The 20413-nt window shown below is 58.1% G+C and overlaps 1 protein-coding gene across 1 annotated transcript in view; it reads left to right on the top strand.

Annotated features, from left to right (window-relative positions):
• Window positions 1-19052, top strand: part of MYOCD (myocardin) — a 152641-nt gene extending 133589 nt beyond the window's left edge. The window contains 12 exon segments of the mRNA XM_054393801.1: window positions 1141-1216; window positions 3344-3505; window positions 8400-8566; window positions 9309-9434; window positions 9951-10207; window positions 10607-10760; window positions 12176-13124; window positions 14215-14232; window positions 16670-16720; window positions 16723-16760; window positions 17763-17820; window positions 18484-19052. Of these exon segments, the coding sequence (XP_054249776.1) occupies window positions 1141-1216; window positions 3344-3505; window positions 8400-8566; window positions 9309-9434; window positions 9951-10207; window positions 10607-10760; window positions 12176-13124; window positions 14215-14232; window positions 16670-16720; window positions 16723-16760; window positions 17763-17820; window positions 18484-19052 (2625 nt within the window).
• Window positions 19053-20413: the final 1361 nt, after the last annotated feature.

Genomic DNA, 20413 nt, shown 5'->3' with positions numbered 1-20413 from the left:
TTGCGCACCTCAAACTCTTTGGGAATATCTGAGTCTTCTCCAATCTGGAGCTTCTTCTCAGTTTTTGCTGAAGGTCCTTGATGTGATTGCTCCCCATGGGATGGATAAATGGCCATTTAGCTTTGTAGTGAGGATGGTTTGGAAAGGCATTCAGCCCTGCAGCCATCCCAGCAGCAAGCACAACTATTTCTCCTCTTTATGGGACACAAAGAGCACTTTCCACTGCCTTGTCCCAGCTACAGAAGTCCTTACAAAACCTTCTTCTCATGGTCCTCTGCATATTCTCTTAATGGTTTTCCACTTTCGCTCCAGCTGCTTGCACTGTTCTCTTATATTTATCCTTTAGATTTTATCCTCTTTGACCCTGTGCAATTTCTTGTACTGTGTTTTCTTTCATCTGAACTCAGCAAACAGCTGAAAATGTTGTGCTCTGGTTCTTCTTCCCCAGGAGATAAGCTTTGGATGTGTATTCTGAAGGTCAGCTACCCTCAGCACTGACTTCCTTGGCCCTAAAGGTTGGCATTGTTGTACCCTCTGTGCCTTTCTGCTCCTAAAGGCATGAGGCAGTTGGCACAAGGCTCCAGGACCACGTTCATCACAAGCTCAGCAGCAGTGATTGTCAAAGTGGATTTCCCAAGCTCACATCACAGCTGTGGTGAGGAACCAGGGAGCACAGGAGCTGCAAGACTGCAGCTAAACCTTGTGTCTGAGCTGGGTAAGGAGCCTGAGTATCTTCACAGCTTGCTCAGGCTTATATCTCACCTCCCTGTGCCAGTCTTCCCACAGAAGCTGCTTGCTGCAACTCTCAGAGGTTTCCTGGTCTGCTAAACTAGGAGCAGATCCACCTCCCCCCCCAGTCATTAGGTCTCATTCTTTCCATGAGCTCTCAGAATGCTTCAGGCTCCTGCAGCCCAACGTAAAGACCCAGCTTAGGAGTGGGTGTAGGGAACAGTCAGCAGCTCCATGCACATTGTTCCCTTCTGAAGAACTTCTGCCCAAGAACAAGCAGTGAGTGAGCCCAGGCTCGCTCAGCCCAGCTTGTACTCAATCCAAAAGAAGCATGGGACAGCAGAAGGGCAGCTGCTGTCTGTACCTTCCTGCTGCTCTAGCCAGGTAACTCTCTGCATTTGTGTTCTGCAGACTGAAGATTATCTCAAGCACAAGATCAGAAGCAGGCCTGAGAGATCAGACCTGGTCAATATGCACATTTTACAAGGTAAGACTGCCTGAGCTTCTCCCACTCCTGCCTTGGCACTTCTCTCTCTTCTGCCCCACTCACCCTCCCTTCAGGACTCTCATCATTAGCTCTGTCCCAGCTGCTCAGGAGAGGCAGAGGAGAGGGACACTTTGTATGGGATTCAGCCCAGACCTGGTCTTCAGGAGGCAGGACACAGATGTATTCTCTGGCAGAAGCAGGCCCAAGGCCATCTAATCTTTCTGCCAGCTCTGGCAGAGACCAATCTAAGATACTCTGGAGGACAACAGGGTACAGGACAGCTGTAAGAGAGGACTCTGACAGAGATGCTAACATCTGATCCTCACAAAAAGCATACCCAGAGCAGCCCAGGGCACTGGAACCTCTGTAGCAGGTGGTTGCAATACCTTCCAAAGCTGCACATCCTTTGTTTTGCCATAATCCTGGACATTCCCAGTGACAATTCACAGCAATGCAGCCAATGACCCCAGCACAGCCACAGGAAAAGGGGAGCCACAGCAGCTCTCCCCTCCCCCACAGCTCCACTGCATCCCATCACAGACAGCAGAGCACTGCAGTGTCCCTCCTTATCTCCAGAGATAAGGAGCTCCTTAGAGACAGGGATGTTGTGCAGCCTCTCTCCTCAGCTCCTGTCAGTCGCCTGGAGGAAGCAGCTGGCTCTGGCAGCTCAAATGCTGGCCTCTGCTCTCAGAGGGATGAAGTCCCTGCTCCTTTCTCCCCTGGCATGCAGGAGGGCTGAGCCAGGGGCCCATGCTGGGCTGGTGGCACTGCCTTGTTTTCCCTTGGGTCTCCATCCCTGGCTGGAGAGCAGTGGTGCAGCCCTGGCACCAATGCCTATTGAACAGGTGGAAGGTCTCTTTCCTTAGGTTGAACAATAGAAGCAACACCACTGGAGCTGAGGCCCCAGGGGTGTAAGCCAGATGTGCAGGCAGCTGCAGTCATCAGCCAGACACAGCCAGAGGAGAGGTGTAGCAGAGGCTGTGCTGAGCAAGCTCCTGTGCCCCACACACACGTCCTGGGCACAGCCTCTGCTCATGCCTCTGTCTGTCACACTGCATCTGATGGAGGTGTGCCCTGGCCTGGCATAGACTTCCATCTGCATTGGCTTCATAGAAGTGCCTAGAGATGGTTGAAGCTGGCCAGCTGAGACACTCTGCATCATCTAAGCACCTTACAGGCACACCTGGTGCTGCTGCCCACCTCGAGGAGCTCTCTGGCCCTGGGTGGTCTCTGCCTATGCAGAGTGAGGCAGGAGGGACACTGGGTCACCTCCTCTGGCCTCCTGCAGGCAAACTGTCACCAGCATCAAGCTTTTGTTCTGCAGTGTCTCTTCCAGGAGAGTGTGCAGTCTTTGCAGGCAGATGCAGCCCTCCTCACTGAAGACTCTGAGGGTATGGAGAGTCTGGTTTAGAACCCTGCTCCCTCGCTGCTCATGCCTGAGCTGCCAGAGGAGCCACACCAGCCATGCCCAGGGCACCTTGCTGTTCACTTGGCTACTCTCCTGTCACCACTCAACAACTGGGGGCTTCTCTGATGGCTTTGGTAGGGCTCAGCTTCCAGATCTAGCTGCCTTTGTTATGCTCCTCTCCAGCTTGCCTGAAGGCCTGGAGCACTGCAGTCATGCCACCTCCAAACATCCCCTCCCAAAGACTCAGCTTTTGATCTTCCAGAGTAAACCATTTACTCCAGCTGTCAAACATCATTAATGGTTTTGTTCTCCTGCTGTTCCTCAGAAGCAGGGATCCATCTGAATTAGCTCACAAGGACCAATGGGCTCCTGGTAGGCAGAAGCTGGAGTTCACTTTTGGCTGGTTAATGAAGTTTCCATTGCAGATCATTCCTGGGTTCTGGGGAGGATGATCTGCTTGCAGGCTGGGTTTGCAAGCCTAAGCTGGTAAAAAGCAATCTTGCTTGGGAATGGCTCAGAGGAGGACCCATGTCCCAAACCCACCAGCCCTCTCCAGTCCAGCATCCTGCCTCCCAGCCCCAGAGCAGCTCCTGCTGTGCACTGAGCCATGCTTAGGCTGCAGCTGAGAGTCTGAGCTGAAGAGGAAGCACATCCTGGCTGAGCACTGTGCTAGCAGACACACCAACTCCTCACCTGATGCCTTCCATTTGGCCTTCCAGACTCAGCTGCAGAGGGCTCCATTCAGTCCACCCAAATGAAGCTGAAGAGAGCTCGCCTGGCAGATGATCTCAATGAAAAGATTGCTCTCAGGCCAGGGCCTTTGGAGCTGGTGGAGAAGAACATCATTCCTGTGGACTCATCTGTGAAGGAGGCCATCAAAGGTAGAGCAAGTGACCAGGTTGTGTGGTGGGCATGGCACTGGGCATGGCCAGGTCGTGAGGATGGTGTCACAGTGGCTGCAGGGAGTCACCAGCCTGCACTGAAAAGCTGCATTTATTGCTTCGGGTTTATGACTTTCATAGCAAGCAGCCCAGTCCAGCACAGCCCAGGCTGCCTCATCCAGAACTGTGAAAAGAGATGAGAGCTCTCTTCAGCTGAGAGCAATGGCCAAAGCTGAATTGCTCAGCCATGTCAGAAAGGACTTCCCTTCCCAAATCCCTTCCCAAGGCCTGCAGGGTGTAAATGCTGCTGGACACAGGACACTCCTTCCTCCTCCTCGTGGGAGAGGACCTGGCTGCACACTAAGGTTGAGGCCAGCCTGGAGTCTCCCATCTGCCAAGCTTCTCCCTCTCAGTAGGTAGGGGTGAAGTGGACCAGTTCAGCCTGGAGAAGAGAGACCTTAGAGCAGCCTTCCAGTACCTGAAGGGGGCTACAAGAAAGCTGGGGAGGGACTTGTGACAAGGGCTGGGTGTGCCAGAATGAGGGACAATGGCTTTGAGCTGGGAGAGGGGAGATTGAGAGTGGAGAGGAGGAAGAAATTTTTGGCAGTGGGGGTGGGGAGAGACTGGCACAGGTTGCCCAGAGAGGTATTCAAGGCCAGTTTGGATGAGGCCTTGAGCCTTGGGCTGGTGGGAGGTGTCCCTGCCCATGGCATGGGGTTGGAGCTGGATAATCTTGAAGGTCCCTTCCAGCCCAAACCATTCTGTGACTCTGAGGCTGAGGTTCTCCCTGTTTCCCACTGGTGCTAGTGGTGTGCAAGGCCAAGCAGAGGGCTCCTGGGATGGGGAAGCATCCCTGTGGTGCTAGACTGATGGGAGCCTAAGGAGCTGCCTGCCCCCCAAGGCAGGGCACATTCCTACACACCAGTACCCAGCAGCTGACTTGTGCCCAGGCTTGGCTCTCCCCCATCACCTACCCCCAGCCAGAGGAGGGAAGCAGAATCCTCCACAATTATTTCCCCCTTGCTGCTGCAGGAGGTTGCTGTGGGAGCCCATAACAAGCCCGTAACAAGTGACTCAGATTTCACCAGGGTCCAGTGCCAGGACAAGGAGGTCCAAAAGCAGGAGCAGGAATGGTTGTAGAATGGTTTGGGTTGGAAGGTCCTTTAAACATCGAGTCCAAGCCCCCTGCAGTCAGCAGGGACATCTGCAACTAGAGAAGGCTGCTCAGAGCCCAACCAACCTCACCTGGAATGCTTCTGGGAATGAGACATGCACCAGAACTGGATTTGGACCCTTCCAATACTCAGAGCAGCCAACAATTTGCAGCCAACTCTGCCATGGCTCAGTTCTGGCACTTCAACAGCACTTGGATTTGAACTGTCCCCATGTGCTCCCAATGCTCCAAATCCCAAATCCCTAAATGGGGTCTTCAGTGTTCTTTGGGAAAGGACACTTGCCTGTGGCAGCATCCTACAGTGCCAGGAGAGCAGGCTGTATATGTGAAGCCTGAGGTCATCTCTACATGTCCAAATTGACCCTTGGGTCACAGAGACATGCTCTGTTGTTCTGTTGCTCCTGGATCCTCAATCCATGGAACAACCTCACATCAAGTGCCTGTTCTGGGGCTCAGAGCAAGCTGAGGACAGTGGCAAGGGTTTGAGACAGGGAGAGTCTGAACAACAGGAGAGATGCCAAAAATGGGAACTGAAAGAGGAAGAAATTTGATTTTTCTTTTCATCTCAGAAAGCAGCACAAATGCCATTAGATTTTCCAGGCTCAGATCCTGCTCTGTCCTGCTCCTACTCTTAGTGTCCCCTCTGTGGAGTGCACACAGCATTCAGAGGGAGGCTTCTCCAGCCTGGCCCTTGAGCTGCTCCATTCCCTGCGTCTCACAGCTTGCTTTCATCTTGGGAGGTGAAATGTTCCAGGGCTCTGCCTGAAGAGGAATTTTTAAGGAGAGTTCAAGTATAATCTCCCCAGCCACTTATCGAAGGAGAGAACAGTGGAAAAAGAAAAAAAAATAATTAAAACCCCTCCCATTTAGCAACATCTGAGGCAGTCTGAGCAGAGCCTCATCCACGAGCTGGGGCTTGGAGGCTGGGCCAGGCACGTTTGAAGTCTGAGCAGAGCTCCTCTCCAGCTGCCTTGTCAGGAGCTGGTGGTAAACAGACATTTACAGGACATAATTGTTAAAACAAAAAGTCTGGCTTTGAATGTTTTGTCCAACTTTAAATTTCTCCCTTTTGCAACGTCCTCCTAACACATTGCTGAGGGAAAAATGCCTCCTGGCAGCCAGTTTTATCCCATTTAGGGTGAAACACGCAGCACGCTAGGGTCAGACGTGAAGTTGCTTGGTAGTGTTGGGTGCCATGGGAAGGACGCGGTGCAGCTGCACCGGGAACACGATCCCAGCTCTCAGGTTTCTGCAGGAGAAGAGCCTCCTGCTGCAGGATCCCCCAGCTGATCCCTGGAGCCTCGTGGAGGTGCCTTGTGGTGCTGGCCATTTGGGGGGCAGGGCTGGGCAGGGAGCTGAGATGAGCAGCGGCACTTCAGAAGGTTAAGCCTTTTGTTTTTGCAATCCCATGGAGATGACAGGGTTTAAAATCATTTCACTTGAACCTTGGAATCTCGACTGTTTATGCAGTGGAAAGTTCAGCTGACGTGTTCCTCTAATCACCTCCGGCAGGGTGAGCAGAAAGTGCCAGACCCCAACCCAGAGCCCTAACGTCCCAGTGACAGGAGGCCGCCAGTGCCCTGCATAGCTGAGCAGTGATACAAGAAGCCTTTTTTACCAGGTCCTTGTCATCACTCTGTCCAATGCGCTGGTGAGGACAATACCCAGGGCATTAGAAACAGCCCCGAGCAAGCACCACGCTGCCTGAGATTAGGGCAGAGACAGGGGACAGTGAAACAATAGGGTCAGCCCCGGGCTGGGTGAGAGCAGGACAGATAAGAGCAGCATTCCCCACCCGGCACAGCCCCTGGTATCAGACAGCAGGATGCAGCACATTCCTGTCGTGCTCCAGGCTGCTGCTGTGTCCTGAAGGTCCCTCGGGCTCCTGCCTTTGGTACCGCTCAAGGTGTGGTTATTGAATGCCAGCCCCACGGGTGTCTTGCAGCTGCACAAGGGCTCCCTGCTGGGTGTCATTTTTGCCCATGGTGGTCTGCAGGCATGGGGACAGCTCCCACCTGGCCCAGGTGGGTTGCAGTTCCTCAGGAGAGTCCTGGTCTGGGTGCTGCCTCTGGCAGAGAGGGGACAGGCCCTGTTTGCAGGGTCAGATGAGGAGCCCCTGCTCTGCAGCACAGGGAGAAGAGGCTCTCCAGAGGATGCAGCTCATCTCATATCCCCACCCCACATGCTGGCCGGGCAGCAGCTCAGGGCAGGGAGCCAGAGCTCCCTGTTTCCTCGCCCACCCTGGCACCATGAGCTGGAGCAGGCAGAGATAAGCCTTATCTCCCTGATAGGGGCAGGGGTCGGTGAGAAGCTGCACATTGCTCCACCAGCAGCAGGGACAGGTGGAAGTTTGTCCCCAGGCCCTTCCTACTTCCCCATTTGTCACCTCGCTATCGGCGTGCCAGGCTGCCTGACAAATGCCAGGCATGAGCACAAGCAGATTACCAGCATGGTCCCACTGCTGCTTCCTCAGCCCCCACCTGCAGCTCTCCCCAGGCTCACAGGAGACCTTTTCTTTTTCAGCAGTTTATCTATCAGCAGACCCCAGGGCTCAGGAGCTCTTGTCCTTCTTGCTGGGAGATAGCATGGGGGGAACACTGCAGCGGGGAGAAGCAGGTTGGGGCTGTTGGGGAGGTGATGGTGGTGGTGGTTTGAAGCACCTCATGTGAGTGAAGTTTACTCAGCTCTGGCAAGGCCACACCTTGAGTATTGTGTCCAGTTTTGGGCACCTCAATACAAGAGAGATGTGGAGGTGCTGGAGCCAGTGCAGAGGAGGGCAAGGAAGCTGTGAAGGGCCTGGAGAAGAAATCTGATGAAGAGCAACTGAAGGAGCTGGGGATGGTTAGTTTGGAAAAGAGGAGGCTGAGGGGAGACCTCATGGCTGTCTACAACTACCTGAAAGGAGGTTGTGGAGAGGCTGCTGCTGATCTCTTCTCACAGGTAATTAGTGATAGAACAAGAGGGAATGGCCTCAAGCTGCCACTGGGTAGGCTTAGACTGGACAGTAGGAAACATTTTTTCCCAAGAAGAGTGGTCAGGTGGTGGAGTCCCCAAGCCTGGCTGTGTTTCAAGGTTGTTTGGATGTGTTGCTTGGGGATATGGTTTAGGGGTGACCCTTGTAGAGTAGGGGTAATGGTTGGACTTGGTGATCCTGAGGTTCTTTTCCAACCTAAAAGTTTCTGTGATTCTGTGACAGAGACAGGATATAGAAGCCTCTGTTAGCCGCAGCCAGGTCCACTCTTGCTGGCTGCTGTGGGTCTCTCTGTGGGTGGATTTCAACTCTTTTGCTGAGGATAGGGCCCCACACGTAGTGCAGGCTCCCATGGAGGGGGTGACTCTCACACCCCTTCCCCACCTCAGCCCAGCAGTGGGCCAGAGCCACTCCTGATCCAGCCTCCCCTGCCTGCAAAAAGCCTTCTGCCCTGGCAGGCCAGGCTCCTCAGATGTCTCCTCACTCCCTCTCACAGGAAGCATGGTCCATGGCATGTGCCAGCTGCTGTCCCACCAGCCTTGGACACAGGGTCACTGCCAGCTGCTGCCCAGTGCACGGCTGGGGTCAGGAGGTGTCTGAGCTCTCTGAGCACCACAGCCTTTGCCCAAGCCAGGTCTGAGGAAGTGGCTGCAGGCACAGGGACATCCCACAGGGCTCACCCTTGTCCCTCCCACTGCCCCACTCGTGCCCTGCTTAGTGCCCTGATCATGTCCCCTTTCCTCTGGCAGGGACCCAGGTCAGCTTCCCCAAGCCTGCCGATGCCTTTGCCTTCGATGAGGACAGCAGCAACGATGGACTGTCCCCGGAGCAGGCCCGTGGCCAGGACTCACCGGGGGCCACCGAGCCTGCAGCGGGCACCAAGGCCCCGGAGCCAGCCCCTGCCGGGATCCTGCAGGTCAGGCTCGGGCTCCGGCACCACGCATGCCCGGGATGGAGGGCACGGGCAGGAGGGCTGGGCCTTTGAACCGGCCCTGTGTCCGTGGGGGTAAAGTGTCCCCGTGCCCGGGGGTGGGAGGGGTGGGTATCATGTGAGGTGTCCCCGTGTCCGTGGGAGGGTGTGAAGTGTTCCCGTGTCCCTGGGAGTGTGTTTGGTGTCCCCGTGTCTGGGTGTGGGGGATTGATGTGAAGTGTCCCCATGTCCGTAGGAGGATGTGAAGCCCCCCCCCTCCGGTCCGTGGAGCTTGGGGTCCCCGGGAGGAGGGGAGGAGGGGAGGGGGTGGTGGTGAAGTGTACCTTCTGGGTGTGTCTACAGCGCCCCCTGATGGCCACTGCTGGTACTGCTGCCCCCGGGGAAGGCGGAGTGGGTCCGGGGGCAGTGAGGGACTGTGGGGACTGGAGACAGATTGAAGAGATTGGGAGTGGGAGGACCACAGAGGTTGGAGCCAGACAGAGGTGCACTGTGGGGACTGGATTAGTCTGGTGGACACCGAGAACTCGGCAGTGGACTCAGAGGGGAAGGAGGATTGAGGGAAGACGTGGAGACTGGAGATGACCGGGATGAAGTCGGGAAGCAGAGGAGCAGGACAGAACTGAGCTAGCCAGGGGAGTGTGGATAATGGGCTGGGACTGGCATGGTGGCACTAGGATGGACTGGGGACAGTCCCACTCCAATGCCACAGCTCACCTCTTCCTTGCAGGATCACCCCCACAGTGCTGACAGCCATGCCACGGACCCAGCCCCAGGGCAGGGCAGCCAGCGTGACAGCCCCAAGCAGCCAGCAGGGCAGGAGAGCCCGAGCCTCGCAGTGCCCTCTGCCGTGAAGGTAACTTACTCCTGTGCTACCAGACTGCCATGGGCACCTGGCTGTGGCCAAGTCTGAGGTGCCTTGTGCTGTCCCCCACCGGTGTGGGGTCTGGGGGTTTGGCCTTCAAGGCTTGGACAATGTGGGGGAGCTAAACCTTGTGGTCAAAAGCTGCAGTTAGGTTCCATTTGTAACAGCAGGAGGTGCGGCATTGCACCTTGCTAGAGGTGATTGCTCAGGGGCTGCACTGGGAACATCCCCTGGGGCTGCACTGGGAACATCCCCTGGGGCTGGGACTAGGGGATTCAAGGCAACACTGAAGCACCTTCCAGGCAAGGAGAGTCCTTTATCTCATGTGCTCTCCAGCACAACTGAGAGGCAGCCCTGAGGAGTCCCCCATGTGCAGGCTCAGCAGCTCTTGGAGCTGGAGTGTCAGGGTGGCAGCAGGAGCTGCCCTTGCTCTGTCCTTGGCCTCTGAGTTCCCACGGGGGTGGCAGGAGCTCTTCTCCCAGCTAATGCCTCTCCTTCTTGGACCAGCAGTCCAAATCCTCCAGTGACAACAAGAACCGTCACAAAAAGCCCAAGGACACCAAGCCCAAGGTGAAGAAGCTGAAGTATCACCAATACATCCCCCCGGACCAGAAGGCAGAGAAGTCTCCTCCACCCATGGACTCTGCCTATGCCAGGCTCCTCCAGCAGCAGCAGCTCTTCCTGCAGCTCCAGATTCTCAGCCAGCAGCAGCAGCAGCAACAGCAGCACTTCAGCTATCCAGGGATGCACCAAGGCCAGATAAAGTGAGTGGCACTGTGCCCACAGCAGGGGTTAGTCCTGGCTCTCCCCACACTTCTCCTGCTGTACCCATCTGAGGCAGTGCAGGGGGGGTGGAGGTATGCAAGGGAAACACAAACCAGGGCACAGCAGTCTCTGCAGAGCCACTGACCAGGGGCACAGCAGTCTCTGTAGAACCACTGACCAGGGGCATAGCAGTCTCTGCAGAGCCATTCTGGCTTTGTGCACTGGCTTGGGCACCAGTGACCTGCTGGTGGGTCATCAGCAATCTCCTTACAGCCCAGCCTGGTTTTCCTTGGGGTTGGCAGCCCTTCAGTCCTCCTATTATAGGAGGCAGCAGCCCCAAGGGAATAAAGAGATGGTACAGCTGGGCACAGAGACCAACCTCTGCTTTGTTATTTCAGGCAATCCAGTGAGCAAATGGTCAAAAGCTCAAATTCTTCATCATCTTCTGTCACCAGCACCCCTCTCTCTCCTGTGAAAACCACCTTCTCAGGCCAGACTTGTGTCTCCTCTATCAAGCCAGGCCCTCTGCCATCCAACCTGGATGATCTGAAGGTGAGTACAAACGTTGTTGGTGCAGGAGCAGGGTCATGCTGCCCAAATGTGCCTTGCTGCCCCTGAAATGTGCAGTGCAGTGCAGTGCAGTGCAGTGCCAGAGGCTGAGCTGGCACTGCAGAGCCACCATGGCATGAGCACAGCCAGGAGGACATCACACCAGAGCTGGTCACCATGGCAGTGGCTGAAGGCATGGTTTTGCTGCTCTGCAGGTGGCCTGTGTGTGCCTTGCTCCAGAGCATGTAGCCTTAGCTATGACTTGAGATGGCTGCAGGCCAGGCCAGCAGCTCAGTTGCTAGAGGACAATCTCTGCTCCTGCAGCTCGTGGCTCCACACCTTCTGTGGCTTTATGGTGGACATCATGGGTGCTGCTAGCAAACCATCCAGAGGCTGAGGCCAGCACAACCTCCACTCAGCTTCTCAGGGGTCACTGCAGCCAGGCCAGCTCAGGTCTCTGCACAAGCAGGCATCTCCTGCAGGCTGCAGCTGTGGGCACTGCAGCTCAGTCTCACATGGAGGCAAGGCAGGCAGGGCAGGAGGGACAATCACTGACACCAACAGTCCTTTTATGCTCTGCTCATGAGGCCTCAGCCATGGGGAAGGCCAAGTCCTTTGAGGAGCCCCTAGAGACCTGGAGGCAATAAGGTGAGGGAGAGATAACTTGAGTTTGGCCACAGAAATGCCCCAGCTCAGATGCCTCAACCATGTGCAGATGTCTTACCATGGAGTATTTCCCTCCAAGGCATGGGGTCACATTCTCTGAGCTAAAGGATGCCATCAGCTAGCTCCTGGTCAGTGTGAAAGCCTTCTGCTCAAGTGGAAAGGAGGCTTAGGGGAGACCTCATCACTCTCTACAACTTCCTGAGAGGAGGGTGGGGGTTGGTCTCTTCTCCCAAGGAGCAAGCAATAGGCCTCAGATTGTACTAGGGGATGTTTAGGTTGGACATGAAGAACAGTTTCTTCCCCAAAAGGGTTATCAAAGGCTGGCCCAGGCTGCCCAGGGCAGTGGTGGTGTCCTCATCCCTGGAGAGGTTTCAAAGCCATGGAGCTGTGGTGCTGAGGGCCATGGGTTAGTGGTGCCCTGGCAGTGCTTGGACTGGATGACCTTAAAGGTCTCTTCCTGTGATTCTATGTCACCTACTGCCAGGAGGTGAATCTTGTGTTACCTCCATGTCCCAAGGACCACTGCTGGTTTCCTCGAGGAAGAAGGGAGGCTTTTCCTGTTAGGAAAAGTTGAGATGCTGCAGGACAGGCAGTGGTCAGGGCTGTGCAGCAAGTGGTCAGGGCTGCTGACAGCAAGCAGCTGAGGGGCCAGACCTCTGCTCTGCCTGTGAGCTCAGGCTTCTGGTCGGAAGGTTTGGCTTCCAAAGGGCTGATCTGCCCCCGGGGCTGACGGTCGGTGGCTTTCCCTCTAGGTGTCAGAGCTGAGGCAGCAGCTCCGGATCCGAGGCTTGCCCGTGTCGGGAACCAAGACGGCGCTGATGGACCGGCTGCGGCCGTTCCAGGAGTGCGGCGGCGGCGCCGTGCCCAGCTTCAGCGAGATCACCACCGTCACCTTCCCGGTCACACCAGCCAGCTCCCTGCCCGGCTACCAGCCGCAGTCCTCCACCGGCATGTTATCCAACGGCTTCTACCACTTCGGCAGCACCAGCTCCACCCCCCCCATCTCCCCGGCCTCCTCCGACCTCTCCGTGAGCGGCTCTTTGCCAGACACCTTCAACGACGGCCCCATGGCCTCCCCGCAGTTCGGGCTCCAGCCCTCCCCGGTGCACGGCGGCGCGGAGGAAAGCCTCATGGGCAGCATGAACGGAGGCAGCATCCAGCTGGAGCTGGAAGGGGTCGACACGGAGAAAGACAAGATGCTGGTGGAGAAGCAGAAGGTGATCAACGAACTGACGTGGAAGCTGCAGCAGGAGCAGAGGCAGGTGGAAGAGCTGCGGATGCAGCTCCAGAAGAGAAAGAGAAGCAGCGGCCTGGAGGAGAAGCAGCAGCCCCCTCAGCACTTCTTTGGTGTCCCCATCAAGCAAGAAAACGCAGTGTCCAGCTGCCCCTTTGCCTCCAAACAGACGGCCTTGAAGGGGCAGGGCAGCAGCTCGGAGAAGCTGAGTAACTGCGGGGTGCAGCTGCCCCACGCCGTGAGCCGCTGCCTGGAGCCCGCGGGGCAGGGCTCCATCACCTCCTCCACCTTCCTCAGCCCCCAGTGCTCCCCCCAGCACTCTCCCCTGGGGCCTGCCAAGAGCCCCCAGCACATCAGCCTGCCGCCCTCCCCCAACAGCCACTACCTGCTGTCGCTGTCCCCCGGCGCTCCGCCCGACGGCCAAGGCGGCTCCCCGCACGGCGCCTGCCTGCGCCCCGCGCCGGTGAGTCGGGGGCACCCCGGGCACGGCTGTGCCTCCGCGCTGGGCTGCGGGCGGGCAGCCAGGCTGAGTCCTCGCCCCTCAGCCTGGGGCTGCTGCCACCCAGGGTGGGTACCACGGGGGCCTGCCTGGAGAGGCACGAGTGCCCCAGCTGGGCAATGGGTGGAAGCTGATGACACCACAGGGTCCTTGGCAGGGCATCCCCTGGGGAACCCTTGCTGCCACCGCAGCCGGTTGCCCTGGGGGACCACAACACAGGTCCTGTGCCCCATGAAGCCCAGGCACAGCTCCAGCTGCCATGAGGGGGCCCAGACAGAGCACACGTTTTCCCCAGGGGGTCCCAGCACTTCTCTCTGCCTCTGGGTGAGCACCGGCACAGACCTCTGTGTCTTGGGAGAGTCCTGGCAGAGCATCCTCTGCCCTGTGGAGCCCTGGCACAGTATTCTCTGCCCCGTGGAGCCCTGGCACAGCTCCCTCTGCTCCTGGTTAAGCACTGGCACATCTCCCTCTGCCCCTGGAAGAGTCCTGGCACAGCTCCCTCTGCCCTGGGGGAGCACTGGCACATCTTCTTCTGCCCTGGAAGAGTCCTAATCCAGCTGCTTCTCCCCTCAGAGGGAGGCCCTGGCACAGTTTGCTGTACCCCTGAGGAAGCCCTGGCGCATCTCTCCCTGCCCCATGGAGCCCTGGCAGAGTTCTCCTGGCCCCATGGAGCACTGCCGTGGGTCTCTCCACCCTGGGAAATCCCTGGCACAACTCCCCCTGCCCACAAAGCCCTGGCACAGCTATATCCACAGCAAAGAAGCAGTGGCACAGATCCCTCAGCCCCTGGGAGAGCCCTGGCACAGTTTCTGCAGCCCTGGCAGAGCCCACTCAGTGCTGCTCACAGCCCTCACAGTGCCTGAGGGGCTTTGAGCACTGCAGAGCAGTTCCCCTGGAAGCCTTTTCTTGGGGAGACAGAGCAGGGTCTGCAGCAGATAGAGTTTGTGCCTCCCACCAGGCAACCAGCAGAGCAGAGCTGTCCCTTCTGCAGCCAACACCCTCCCTCTGGGCAGGTACCAAGGCTTGAGGAGGGACACTTGTTGCCAGCACAGTCACAGAATCACAGAGTGGTAGGGGTTGGAAGGGAGCTCTGGAGATCACCCAGTCCAAGTCCCCTGCCAGGGCAGGGCACACAGGGCAGGTCACACAGGAGTACATCCAGGTGGGCCTTGAAGATCTACAGAGAAGGAGACTCCACAGCCTCTCTGGGCAGCCTGCTCCAGGCTCTGGCACCCTCAAAGTAAAGGAGTTCTTCCTCATGTTTGGATGGAACTTCCTATGGTCAAGTTTATGCTCAGTAGCTCTTGTCCTGCCCCTGGGCACCACTGAGCAGAGCCTGGCCCCATCCTCCTGACAGCCACCCCTTAGATATTTGTAGTCATTGATGAGATCCCTCCTCAGCCTCCTCTTCTCCAGGCTCCCCAGCCCCAGCTCTCAGCCTCTCCTCACATGAGAGCTGTTCCAGTGCCCTCAGCATCTCAGTGGCTCCTGCACTGGACTCTCTCCAGTCTCTTTGTCCTTCTTGAGCTAGGGAGCCCAGAACTAGACACAGGACCCCAGATGAGGCCTTATCAGTGTGGAGAGACAGGAGAACCTCCCTGGACCTGCTGGCCACACTCCTCTTAACTGACCCCAGGATGCCTTTGGCCTCTTAGCCACCAGGGCAAATTGCTGGCTCCTGGCCATCCTGCTGACCACCAGCACTCCTGAATCCTTTCCTCACAGCTGCTTTCCAACAGCTCAGCCCCCATCCTGCACTGTCCATGGGGTTGCTCTTTCCCAGGTGCAGGATCCTACACTTGTCCATGTTGAATTTCATTGATTTTTCTCCCTGCCCAGCTCTTCAGCACAAGCTGCTGCTGCTACCAGCCCACACTCATCCCCTCCCCCTGCCAGGCAGCAGCAGGACCTCTCCTCTGGGCTGCAAAGCACCCACAGGGAGGGCAACATGCATGGTGCCTTCAGGGGGGTGCACAAAGCCCCACGGCAGGGAAAGCACTGCCAAAGGAGCAGGGCAGCCCAGGAACTGCAGAGAGCACACCCAGCAGTGTGCCACTGGAGCTGGGCACTGGGTGCAGTGCTGTGAGATGGCCAAGAGGAGGACACAGGGTTGTCTCTGAGCCATTCAGAGGACAATGAGAGGGCTGCCACGGGCAGCTGGCACACAGCACTGCCAGGGGGGTGGGAGACAAGGAGCAGTTAGGGTGAGAGAGGCAGGGTGCTGCCCGGGGTGGGGGTGGGCAGTGGGGTGCAGTGCAGTGAGGGTGAGGTAGGCATTGGACTTGTTGCTGGGGTGAGCTGGGCAGTGGGACAGAGAGCAGGGGCTGCAGGGGGCTGCAGCAGTGCCCTCAGCAGTGGGACACCTCTCACACTGCAGAGGTGAGCTGGGCAAAGAGGCAGAGCTGCAGTTGCAGTAGGCAAAGGGGCACAGTGCAAGGGAGGCAACAGGACTGCTCTGGATGCCCAGGCAGTGGTCTGTGAGCAGCAACAGGGAGCAGGGACCCTGTGTGGAGCACCTCCAGCTCCTTCCTCACTGCCTGAGTGCAAGGGGATGACCACACAGTATCCTGCAGCTCATCCTGGCTGTGGCATCACCCATCCTGGGCATACCTCTGATACCTGCAAGGGGCTGCCAGAGGCGAGGATCCCCCTTCAGCAACAGTTCCCTCTCTGTGCCCAGCATTGCTGTGCCCTCCCTGACAAACCAGGGACAATGTTCCTCTCAGCAGCACTCCCCAGCAAGGCAGTCAGGGTGTGTATGGCCAGGCTGAGCAGCCTCACACTGCCCTGGGCCTGAGCCACCTGCCAGGGCCACACTTCATCCCCTGCTGCTGGCTCTCATGGGATGAGGTAGCCATGGCCAGGGACAGGGGAGGGCCCAGAGGCAATAGGGACAGCAGCTGGGAGGCACTGGACCTTCAGACGAGGTTGCTTCTGGGAAGGAAGACTGGTGGAGAGCTGGCACATCGTGGCACAGGCACAGAGATAGCCTAGGTGCTGACCTGGCAGTGAGTTTTGAGTGGTATTCCCTTTCGTGGGCACTGTGAGGTGCCTCCAGGTGATGGAGAAGGTCCCAGCAGAGGGGCTGGAAGGCAGCTGGCAGCCAAGGAAGCCCTGCACTGCTGGCTGGGTGCAGCTGACACCAGCAGCCTCCTTCTCTCTTCTTGCTCTGCACATCCATGGCTGGACCAAGCACCAGGATGCTCTGGAGCACCACACCTGTGCCCAGCAGGCAGCCTGCCCTGGGGCTCAGAGCCAGCCTGGAGGAGCTGGCTGCCTCCTTCTTCTGCCCAGAGGCTGGCCCTGGGCAGCCTGCTCTAGCTGGAGGTGTCCCTGCTGACTGCAGGGGGCTGGACAAGATGACTTTGGAGGGTCCCTTCCAGGCCAGTGACCTCTGTGACTCTGACCCACAAAGCCTCTCATTGCCCTGGCACCACAGTGAGCTGAGCAGGTTCCTGCCTTGCCCACCCTGCACTGAGTCCTTCTCCTGCCTCCCCACACAGGCAGCCCCAGAGTTCCCTACTGCACCCCCAAGTGTTTGTCAGCCCAGCCCAGCCCTGTCAGAGCAGAGCAGCCCCTGGCCCATGAGGATGCAGGGCAGCAGGCACCTGCATGGCTTCTGTTCTGGGTGGGGCTGCCAGGCTGTGCCCTGCACTCAGTACTGCTCATCTGCAGCTGTGTGGGGGCTGAGGGCCAGGCCTGTGCCCATCAGGAGAGGGCTTCTCTGCAGGAGTTATCTGCTGAATGGCAGCCAGAAAGCAGTCAGACACCCTGCTGGATGGGACAGGATCTTCTGGGCTGATGCTTTCATAGCACCAGCCCACCCTGGGGTCCTGATGTCCCACACCACTACCCCAGGGCTTTGTGTGGTCTTTTTTGCGGTGCTGAGTGCTGCATGAGACTCTTGAGCATCCCCAGATCATAGAATTGTCAGGGTTGGAAAGGACCTCAAAGATCATCTAGTTGTAACCCCCCCTGCCAGATCTCCTCCCCTCTTTGGCCCCTGAGCAGTGTCCTGTGCCACTCCATCTGCCTCCATCAGCCTCAAGCTGGAGCAGTTCCCATGTGGAGAACTCTCTCCATTGCCCACTGAGCCTCTACTTCAGGTGAGGGTCTGCCAGCAGCCACGGGTGATGATGATGGTGCCTTTAGGAAAGTGGAGTGATGCTGTTGGGAGAGACCAAACAGGCTCCTGTTGACTGGCAGGGAGGTGTGCAGAAGCTCTGAGCAGTCCCAGGTCAGAGAGGGCAGGATGAAGGTGCATTGTCCCCAGGGAGCTGCATGGAGTGCAAGGAATCTCATGCCAGTGCAAGGTGCTGGCCCTAGAGATTGGTGTGTCCTGGGAAGAGGCAGTCTGTGGTGGCCACTGAGCAGAGGGTCAGTGGCAGGGTGAAGGGGACATGGTTCCATGCTCCCTGGGTCTGCCCTTGCTGTCCCAGGTGCCCTGCAGTGCTCACCTGAACACTGCTGCCAGCCCCATGCTGGAGTGGCACCTCTGCTGCATGGAACACAGCCACTGATGGGGTCTGGAGCCAGTGAGCTGGCTGCTGGCTGGAGGCACTCTCCTCCTAATGCCTTCTCCTCTCCTCTTTGTCGTTTGCTGCAGCAGATGACACGAAGTCAGCAGATGGATGAGCTCCTGGACGTGCTGATTGAGAGTGGAGGTAGGCACAGCTCCCCTGCTCCCTCCAGGCCTTCCTCCCCAGCCAGTCTGGCCCCTGGGGCTCAGTGCCTGCTGTGCACCACAGCAGGGCTGCCTGAGCTGAGTTCAGCTCCTGTTTGCCCTCCCTGTGCCAGCAGCCACTGAGATGGAACCCAAACCCCTGCTGGTCCTGCTGGAGCCTGCTCCTGCCCACAGACCTGGTGAGGTGGCCTGGGCACAGAGCAGGGACAGCAGGGACAGCACAGCCAGGACAGGAGGGCAGCAACCCTGGGTACAGCACTGCCAGCAGCCTCCCCACACCCCCCACACAGCCCCCTGTAACCCCAACGGTGCCAGTGCCATCTCCCACCCCTGCCAGTGCCCTTCCCTGTGCAAAGCACTGCCTGTGCCCTTGCCCTGCACAAGACATGCCCAGCCCCGTGGGGAGAGCTGCCAGCGCTCCTGCCCTAGGGACTCTGTCCAAGACCAGGGCAGCCGAGGTCAGAAAGCAGGAACATGGGAAACTTGCCACAGGGAGAGTGGGCATCAGTGCCAAGGGGACTGGGTGGGGAGCAGGTCTCCACGAGCACGCCCAGGAGCCTAGCTGAGCGCTGTGGTGGTGGCGCTGTGCCCAGCAGTGGTGGGTGCCACCAGAGTGCCTCAGAGCCCTCTCATTTGTTGCCAGAAATGCCAGCCAATGCCAAGGAGGATCGCTCCTGCCTGCAGAAGGTACCTCAGATCACGGTGTCCACAGGGAGCGCCAGCGCTGCGCTGCCCAAGCCGTCGGCCCCCTTCGAGCAGGTGTCCTCGGCACAGCTCTCTTTTGAGCACTGCCCAGGCAGCGGAGATGCCCACCTCGAGGTGCTGCTGAACGCCCACAGCCCCCTGGGCAGGGTCAGCGAGATCGCCCTGCTGAAGATGGGGGCGGAGGAGCCCCACTTCGAAGGGATGATGGAAGGGTTCTCCGGCAAAGCCGCCGACGAACTGCTCACCTCCCAGGAGATCCTGCAGACCCCCCTCTCGCCCATGGAGACGCAGCTGTCCCCTGCCCCTGCCGACGGCCCCGCGCTGCAGATGAGCTTCACCGAATCTCCCTGGGAGACCATGGAGTGGTTGGACCTCACCCCGCCCAGCTCCGCCACCGGCTTCGGCTCGCTCACCCCCGCGGGCCCCAGCATCTTCAACATCGATTTCCTTGACGTCACTGACCTCAGCCTGAACGGCAGCATGGACCTGCACCTGCAGCAGTGGTGAAGGGCAGGGCGCTGGGTGCAGGGCGCTGGGTGCAGGTAGCTGCAAGCCTGCCGCAGCCGGCACAGTGTTTCTGTCTCAGCAGAGCCCCCGCGGCGCTGCTGTGCCACATCCAGGGGCCGCTGGAGTCATTTTCCCAGCAGACAAACTTGGTTGAACTTCCAGTGGCTGCAAATCCACAGCACAACAGCTCTGGTACTTCGGTTCTCCTCCATCACCACGTCCCCTCCTGGGACACCAGTGCCTTCTTCAGAGATTGCCAAGGACTTTGGTTGCCTTTCTTTTGCCTTTTTTCCTCCCAGTTTTAGCAGTCACTCTCATGAGAACTGGAGCAGCTCATGACAGAACTGTGTGGTGAGGAGACCTCACCTGGGTAGCAATGGGAAATCATGGAGAGGAGAAGCCATTGCTGCCCTCTTCCTCTCCTCTCCTCCTGCTCGTCCATCCTGCTGGGCTCACCTTGGCTGTGCCTAGGCCAGAGGCTGTGGGCACAGGGAGGCTGTGCCCAGCGGGGGGACAAGCACACTTCTGCATCAGCCAGGCTCACCTCGTGGCCTTCTTCCTGCCCCACAAGCTGTGAGGCCCAGTCCCTGCAGAGCTCCACTCCAGGTGGATGAGAGATGGAGACCACCACGTTTGTGGTGCACCTTGTCAGGTCCTGACGGTGCCTGGGGGGGCTGAAAGCTGAGAAATTGTCCTGGCTGCTGTCTGAACTGAATCAGGATGGGGCCTGTGAGCTTGCAGCAGAGAGCTCTGGATGTTGGCTGCAGCTGCTCAGGCTGCAGGTGCAGGCATCAAAGGAATGGAGCAGAGCTCAGGGGAGCTGCTGTGTCCCAGCTAGTATGGGTCAGATGGAGAGGTGTGTGAAGTGTTTTGGTCCAAGGTAGGGGCAAGTTGTACAGAAAACACAGCCAGGCTCTGGAGGGGATGTCCTTTGCACAGCCACAAGTCAGGATGGATCTCCATCACCTTGCATGACCCCTGGAAGCAGGAGGAGCTAGAAATGGACACTCAGCGACCGACACATGGGGCAGAGCTGAGCAGTTCCCTGCATGGCTGCAGCTCCCTGGGAACATCTGCTTTTGTTGCCTCCACTCCTCTGCTACCCATCCCTCCATCATTCCTGCTCTTCCCCCTTGATCCCTAGCAGCCATCCGTTCCTTCCCGAGCCGATTCCAGCGTCACTGCTCAGCCAGCCCAGAGCGAGGCGGTCGGGAGAAGAGCTGTGAATCACCGAGCCGGGAGGAGCTCATTCTCCTGAAGCCAGCAGAGAGGGAGGGATGCTCTCCGCAGTGATGCTCCCGTGTGGAGCCTCCAGCCTTTCTCCTAGGAGTCTCTGTGCAATAGACCTCCCAGGCTCTAGC

The sequence above is a fragment of the Indicator indicator genome, chromosome 29, assembly GCF_027791375.1.
Source record: "Indicator indicator isolate 239-I01 chromosome 29, UM_Iind_1.1, whole genome shotgun sequence".
NCBI lineage: Eukaryota > Metazoa > Chordata > Aves > Piciformes > Indicatoridae > Indicator > Indicator indicator.
This window is presented reverse-complemented; position numbering and strand designations above follow the sequence as displayed.